The sequence below is a fragment of the Hyaena hyaena genome, unplaced genomic scaffold, assembly GCF_003009895.1.
Source record: "Hyaena hyaena isolate Hyena2069 unplaced genomic scaffold, ASM300989v1 scaffold_42, whole genome shotgun sequence".
Lineage (NCBI taxonomy): Eukaryota > Metazoa > Chordata > Mammalia > Carnivora > Hyaenidae > Hyaena > Hyaena hyaena.
In genome coordinates this window covers 4,466,839-4,474,826 of record NW_024080674.1, presented here as the reverse complement: position 1 = coordinate 4,474,826, position 7,988 = coordinate 4,466,839, and the positions used below count along the sequence as shown (strand labels likewise).

The following is a 7,988-nucleotide window of genomic DNA, read 5'->3' as shown; positions in this document are numbered from 1 at the left end:
TTTTTGCTAATCATTATATTCCTAGCACCTGGGCAGGAACTTTACACTCCATAAATATCAGCCAGTGGGAAACACTCAACAAACAGAAGCTATGATTACAGTCTCCAAGCAGAACCAGGCAGACAGCAAACTCCGGACTGGCCCGAGGACCTTCTGGATCCGGACTCCATCAATGTGCATCCCCTCCGTGCCCAGGTGCCTTGCTCTACTCGATGGGCATCACCTGGGCCAATTCTGGAAGACAGTGTAGGAGGAATGCCTGGATGGCACGGTGGGGCTTCGGCACTTTTGCTACAACGGCTGAGGTTTTCTGCTCAGCGGCCTGGTGGCGGGGGTCAGGCAGGCACGTCTGTCTCCAGGGAGAGCCCAGAGGTCGGCCGAGCACCGTGGGAGTCAAGTGGCTTGAAGGAGCACGCGGGAGCTGAACTCCCATGAGAAGAAGAGAAGAAAGGCCCCCGAGGAGCCAAACTGTTCTAGGCAAAGACAGAGGACCACCAAGGTTTGGTTCTTGAATATGTATTTTTTACTGAAAAAATCATTCATAAATTAACATACAAAAATGTACAAACACATGAGTAAATAATGTAATGACAAAGGACTATTTTTGTGAAAAGTGTTTTTAAAACATCTTTAGATTTCAGTGCAAAAATGTACCCCTGGCACCTCTTGAAACATAAGAGCAAGCTCAAAAAAAAAATGTAGTGATGGAAGGATGCTAGCTAGCTACGCTCAATGCCATGGTCAATGGTGAGAGGACACAATCAGTACACGTGGCTGTTGCTCAGCCATTAATGTCTGTGGCAGAGGAGCTGCAAGGAAACAGTCCCTGTAACGTCAAAAGGAATATTTTTGCAATAACTCCTCCCCCAGAAAAGCCACGTGAGAGGAAAAACCTTTCCCTGCACGCAGCAATCAGAGACGAGACTGATTTAAGGGGTCGCCCATCAGTAGCCTTAAAGAATTTCAGCTGCCAAAATACACACAAGGTCACATTTGGTTCTTGTTTTTTTGTTTTTAACAAGAGACTCTTCCACGATTAACAGCTCACGGGCCTGGTTGTAAATTACCTTTTACACTTCCCGCTCGGTACTCAGCTTGGTGGGTAAACGACTAAGCAGGACACAGTGAGAGATTTCACGCTTAGAGGACAAACTCACACGTTGAATAATTTCAGTGACCTTCCTTCAAGCAGTGAAAAGAGACCTCTCCCTTTGTCCTCAAATCAGCACTTTCTTTTCAAAACCAGGTTTTGAAATCTTTGCCAACATTTCATTCTCGGCGGCAAAGATGTTCGTGGCAAGCTTCGAACAGGCCGTGTTACAGCGCTGCTGGCCACACACGCATCGTCCTTAACCAAGGATCAGCGTGAGCCGGCAAGTTCTTCCAAATGACATCACGTGGTTGTGCCACGCGGAGAGCAGCTCATGGCCTTCAGTGACGAAAGGGGACCAGGAAGGACCAGGAGGGTCAAGGCCGGCAACACGGGCCTGGAGGGGATGGGGGGCGGGAGAAATCTTTATTGCTCTACGCACCAGACTTCAAAAAGGAAAACCAAGTGAGCTCCTGTGTGTAACGCTCCCCCGTGAAGGTCTTTCAAAGGATGAGATGCTCAACATTCTTTTAAAACCTAGGATACAACTTACCAGCATTTTCAAGGGCAGCTGCCTGCTCTCTCATATGAGCTGATAAGAGCTTTTTAATGCTATTTGTTTTCTATATTCCATTCTATTCTTCAAAAGAACAACAAAAAAGCAAGAACAAAAAACAAGGCCTGGCCGATCACTCCCACAGCTCGTGGGGGTCATATGTCCATGAAACCAACACGTGCAACGGAGAAAACCCCAACCCGCACGCATATACACAAATACACCCCCCTACACACACATCCATGTAAACCATGAAAATTAAGAAAGTTGAAGGCAAACAAGGCAATTAAAAAAAATATGAAGTACTCTGCAGGAAGTACTCCTAATCACGATTATATAAATATGTTTCATGGAAAAGGAGAGGGGAAAAGACTGGCATTTTTCAGAATCCTGCAGAAGCCAACAGGAACTCTGAACTGAGGGATCTGGCTCAGGGGAAAACAGGCACGACTTGGAGGGCAATTTAGAATCTACCTCCAAGAAGTGCGTGGGGTGTGAGCGCAGCGCGTGGGCTTGGGCGCCTGCGTCCCGGAGCTGTTATCTGGCGTGCAAAGCTCGGATCGGGGCTAACCGTGGGCCCCAGCTGACCTGCGGCACACAAGTGTCCCCTGCTCCCTAGCTGAATCCTTCATTCCATTGCTCGTTATTTCTATGTGCTACTTCATAATGTTGACAATCTTTCCGGAAACCTACACAGGGAAATTTTCAGAGGAATCACTGAAGCTAGTTAGTAATTGAGGCACAGATTTCAGGAATTGTGGCCAAGTTCCACAAGAGGGGGGAAAAAAAAGGAAAAGAAAAGAAAAAAAAAGGAAAACAAGGGGCAAAAAAGAAAAGGCAGCAACCCTCCCCCCCCACCTGTCTCAGTGATGAAAGGACAAAAACTGAAGTCCACAAATCCAGGGGCGCGTGTGCAGGAGGGCTCCCCCACCCCCACCCCCGCCCTGCCCTGCCCCGGGGTCTCCTATTTAGCAGGACATGGATGAGGGTGTGCGTGTCCACAGCAAAAGTCAAGAGCAAAGACTTTCCGAAGAAGAGGATGGAAGGGGGCAGGAGTAGCTACCAGTGACAGACTGCACCGCCTCATTCTGTTGGTGACACGCCCGGTACCCTCTCCCTTCCAAAGTGACAGCTATTTGGGAGGGGACGGAAAGACTTCCGCTCCCCCTGCGTTTTTAACGGAGGTCCTGCACCGGCCAACCAAGTAAGGGAGCTGATGTGGAAACCCTCGGGTCGAATTGGAGCCAGCTATAAAATTAAATTTTAAAAAGGCATTTTACATGGCTTATTTACAATTATACTTCTTCAAGAAGTGATTGTTATAGGTCTATTTATCTTCCCCAACCCCGCCCCCCCACCCTCAATCCCCACCCGAAGCAGGTAATTTATTTATTAATTGTTTTTCTTTAAAAAAAAAAAAATGAAACCAAGGAGAACACCAGAGATGGAGAAGAATGGTGTGTGGTTTCATTTGCTCTTCCTACAACGCGGCGGCCCGCTGGTGGGGCTGCCTCTTTGCTCTGAAGGCTGGGAAACTCCAAAGGCCATTGGTGGGAACGGGCTGCGCGGCGGGACCGTGGTGGCCCTGGGGTCCGGGCGCGGAGCTCCTGGCTGAGACGGGGCGCAGCAGAGCAGCAGGACACACGTCCGTCTTGTGGAAACAGAAAGCCAGTCCTCATGAAGGAAGCTCCCAAGCCACAGTGAAGGCGTTTTGTGCGTGGACACTGTTCACAGTTTGTTTTCCTCCTCGAACCCTGTGACCCTTCATCAGACACCGTGTTTCTATTCTCTTCCCGCCGAGACAGCACAGCGGGCTGCTTCCTGGGCGGCGGCGGGCGAAGCACGTCCCCTGCTCCCCCCTCTCAGTACTCGCTCACCTGAGCCAGCTCGGGTGTTAAGTTGACGGTAATGTTTTTATACAAGGCGTCGTATGTGATGTTTGCAAAGTAGTTCAAGTTGTTGAGGCCGTCCAGCCCTTGCCGTTCTTTGGACTTCCTCAGCAGAGCATACCTGTTGAAGCAGAGGGCAGAGGGGCGGCTCTGAGTGGGGGGCCCGCCTCCTCACGGCCGAGGATGGTGCGGGACAGACCGCGGGAGGGGACGCAGCCCAGGGACTAACCCCGCATCCCCCGGCGGGGGACTGGCCCACCGGTGCGGCGGCTCCACGCCAGGTGTTAGGATTACAAACACCTACTTTGTGCCACGTGCTTTCTTTATGGTAGATCTCACTTAACGCACCCGCCCCGTACGCAACAGGGGAAGCCAGGGCTCATGGTGTTAAATTACTTGCCGAGGGTCAAGTCATGGGGCAGGGAAGCGGCAGGGAAGATACTAAAAATCCATCAGAGAAAGGTCGGGGTCTGCATTCGGAGCCTTCCTACTCTCTGACAACAGAGTTCACGTGGTGGGAACTGATGGTCTAGAGAACAGGCCCCTCCCAGTGAACGGGACAAAAAGCCACTCTTGAAAAGGTGGAGCCGACCCTCCAGCTACACGCCCCAATCAGTCCAGTGCAGAACTTCCTTATCAAAAGTAAAGGTGGTAACAAAGCAAGTGCGAACGGGAAGCTCAGGGGTCACCCTTCCGGAACCAGAGCTCCTGGCAGGAAGGGCACCAAGTCTGCTTTGTCGTGTGGGGTACGTCCCACAGAGGCCTTTAACGGGAGTGGGCTTTTCTCTAACCCCCCGATGACTACAGAGGAGACCGTGAGCCTTAAGATGCCAAGTGGGTGATTTCCTTGAAAGATCTACGATCAAGTTCTTCACCGATAACCTGATTTCACACAAGCGCCCGCCTCACGGGTAAATGAACACCTACCCAGGCTGTCTATTCAACAGCCGTCAGAATGGGACCTTGGAGAGGAGCTGGGGAGGAAGACACGGGGTTTCCAAGTGCTCCTGGATGTCTGGAAATGCCATTACACAAGGTATTTGTAAGAAGGATAAATAAATTGCACCAACCTTCCAAGAAACTGGACTTCTCCTCGATGGTGGTGAGGGATAGACTTGTACTTGCCGGTGTCGCCTTCCGGCCGGCTCACAGTGTAGCCCGCGTTCTGTACTCTGTCCAAGACAAAGGGAATGGGCGTTTAGACCGAATGGTCCAGGTCCACAGGTGTCCACATCTATGCCGAGCTGGAGAAACCCCAAGATGAACCACAGAACTTCTGCATCTAAATATTCGATCGCCTACCCTCTGGATAAGCGCATGGCTGTAGACAAGAGGTCTACAATACAAAACAAGTTTTGAAAAAGAAAAGAAATGTAAAATTCTCGACAGCGAGCGAGGTGTGCCGCCAGGTTCCTGGGGACAGACAACAGTGAGCGTCCCCGGCGGGGCGAGTGCACACGCCCCCTCGGCTGGCTTCTTCGGGTCCTGTTGACACTATCTTTCTCACTGGTGGACAACACACTTTTCCTTCCCACAATCTGCTGTAACGCAAGTCAGGCAAGTGCGAGTAGCACTGTGCCTTCCTGGCTGTGAACTTAATTACTCTGCCCAGCTCCCCCGTCACCACGGAGGTGAACTCATTTGTAGGACATCTTCTGATCTAGATGTGAAACGTCACAACACTATGGGGAAAGCAGAATTTAAGGAGGTATTCGGTTATTTATCTTTAATACGGTAAAGATAGGAGTTTGCAAGCTGGGTTTACTGGGAACTTGAGAAGGGCTGTAAGATGTAACGTGTAAGACATGGAGGCAGACTTTGGAGACCTATGTGAAATTTATGGTTGTCTCCAGATGTTAAAATTGTGGGAGAACATTATTTCAACACCCTCCTCTTGACTCCAAATTACATTCTCCTTTTGATACAGGAAAGTGCGTTCTTACGCTGATTTAACAAATACACATAAAGTGCCTACTGTGTGCCCGGAATTGTGCGGGGCACTGAGGGGATCCTGTCCCAGATCCTGTGCCTGAAGGGCTCTTGCTGACCTGGGGACAGTGCCAGCGGAGAATTCGGACAGGTGTCCTGGGAGAGTGCAACTGGATTCAAGGGCCAGTCAAACCGGGAGGTTTGTGGCACAGCCTTGGTTCATCCTTATTAGGTTCCTAAGAAACCCAAATTAATTAAAAGGATGAGAGGCCATTTTTAGCTCTCAGACCAAGAAAGAATTTTCTGGAGCTCCTTTGTCCGGTACAGCAGCCGTGAGCTGCATGTGGCTGCTGCAGGGTCGAAATGTGGCAAAATGTAAAAGGTTGTTCATAACCAACGTTGGCTGTGATGGAAGACAACAGGCACACTGATGCACCACTGCTCGGGATCTTTCTGCAATCTCTTCTGGACCTGGCGATAACTATCCAAATTCAAAAGAGCAATTTACTACCCTCTGCAGTCCCACAACTAGGAATTTATTCTAAAGAAGTGTCTGCACGCATGAACAAGGATATTTAAAACTGCAAACAATGTTCATCGATAGGAGAGGGTTCAAATAAAGGCTCATGTATCTACGTAAAGGAATACCATGCCATTGCTGAAAATAATGAAGTGGCTCTCTCTGTATTAATTTGGTTGGGAGGGGAGAAGGGATGGGTCTGGGTTATTTATGTAGGAACAAAAAGAAGTAAAGAAAGAAGTAATAGCCTGTTGAAATGGCTACTTCCTGGGAATGAAATAGGCCAGCGGTGGGGATTAAGAATTACTCTTTGGTTATGCACATTTGTAGTACCTGAATTTTTACTGGCAAGTATTACTTTGTGATTAAAAAGCAACACACAGCTTTCTTTTTTTAAAACCAATCTAGAAAGTAAACAGATAGAAGGTAGAAATTCTTTTGCTTATTTGTTCCTTACTAGGTTACTATTTACTTACTCTGTAAAAAGATTAGTTTACACTACTCAAATATAGCATCGTTCACCCAAACTTGTAGAATACAAGCCTTATCTGATGGTATGGATAAATGTGTGCACACGTTACCGCCAATACATGACCTCTGGTTTGGGGAGGTTTCAGTGAAATGTGCTGGGAAGGTAAAAATATATACCAGATTTCAAAGATAGAGGAAAATAAAAGTGAAGTATCTCATTAATATATTATATTGACTATATGTTGGAAGGATATTATTTTTGATATGATATATTGTTAACACGTTTTATTAATATAATACATTAAAATTAACTTCACATCTCTTTCTTTTTTAACCCTTTTAAACGTGGCCACTAGAAGACTTCACATTACGTCCATGGCTTGCACCCTACGCCTCCTGCATGGCGCTTGTCTGGGGAGCCTAAGGTAGCATTTCTAGAAGGCACTGGAAACTGGAAAAGGGGATACCTGTTCCACAAGTCGTCATCTTCTCCACCCCAACCCCAGAAAGCGTTTGGGAAGCCATTGATCTTCCGAAACTGTTCCACAGTCAGGCCGCTCACTCCACCAAAGAACTCGGTGTAAGGAAGCCTGGAAGGAGACGTACAGCTTCAATCATCTGCACCAATGGGTGGTTTGTCCCCAGGACGGGCCGCCACCTCACCGGAGAACCGCGTGCCACATGGAACAGCGCCCTCTGCGCTGCTGCTCTGACTCACCTGCACCCACTCCCTCGTGCCGAGGCGCGCCACCTTTGGTAGCTAACTGCATCTTTCTCTCATTGGTTTTCTCCTAACAACTTTATTGACACATAATTGGCGCTCTGTATCACGCACCCATTTAAAGTGCACAATTTCGTTTTTAGGATATTCACGGAGTCGTGCAACTGTGACCCCCCATCCATTCTAACACCTTCCGCCACCCCAAAAAAGGAAGCCTTGCACCCATCAGTGGCCACTCTCTGTTCCTCCTCCTCCCCTCAACCCGACGCCACCACTGTCCTTTCTGTCTCTGTGGATTTGCCTCATCCTGGGCAAGTCATGGAAGTACAATCAGGCCAACACGTGGCCTCCGGTAACCGGCTTCGGTCACGCGGCAGCGCTTTCAAGGTTCATCCGCCTGGGTGCACGTGCCAGGACTCCGTTCCTTTTTACTGCCTAGTAGTGTTCCATGCTGTGGCCACACTACATTCTGTTTCTCCATTCGGCGGCCAGTGCCCGCTGGGGTGGAGCTAACTCATCTTTACAACAGCTTCCCTCTAGATTTGACCTCTTCCAGGGGATGGGATACTCACAGGTACATATACTTGTCCAACTTGGTCGCAAAGTGCCTTGGCATCTGCCCGCATCCATAGTAGTTCCGATCGCTTTCTGGTATGTGATCCACGTCATGAAAAATAAGACAGTCCCAGTCCAGATCCTTCATTGCTTCTTGAAAACCGACGTTGAAAAGCATGGCTCGATTAAAAGGCTGGGTGCCAACCTAAAAGAAGTAGGACTTTATTTTTAAAAGGACTCGTGGAGCAAACTCTTGG

At 48.8% G+C, this 7,988-nt stretch overlaps 1 protein-coding gene across 1 annotated transcript in view; it reads right to left on the bottom strand.

Annotated features, from left to right (window-relative positions):
- Positions 1 to 500: 500 nt before the first annotated feature.
- Positions 501 to 7,988, bottom strand: part of B4GALT5 (beta-1,4-galactosyltransferase 5) — a 78,098-nt gene continuing 70,610 nt past the window's right edge. The window contains exons 6-9 of the mRNA XM_039230017.1: positions 7,749 to 7,936; positions 6,923 to 7,045; positions 4,606 to 4,707; positions 501 to 3,656 (exon numbers count right to left, since the gene is read on the bottom strand). Coding sequence (XP_039085948.1) covers positions 3,509 to 3,656; positions 4,606 to 4,707; positions 6,923 to 7,045; positions 7,749 to 7,936 — 561 coding nt within the window. The 3' untranslated portion in view covers positions 501 to 3,508. The remainder of the gene's footprint in view (positions 3,657 to 4,605; positions 4,708 to 6,922; positions 7,046 to 7,748; positions 7,937 to 7,988) is intronic.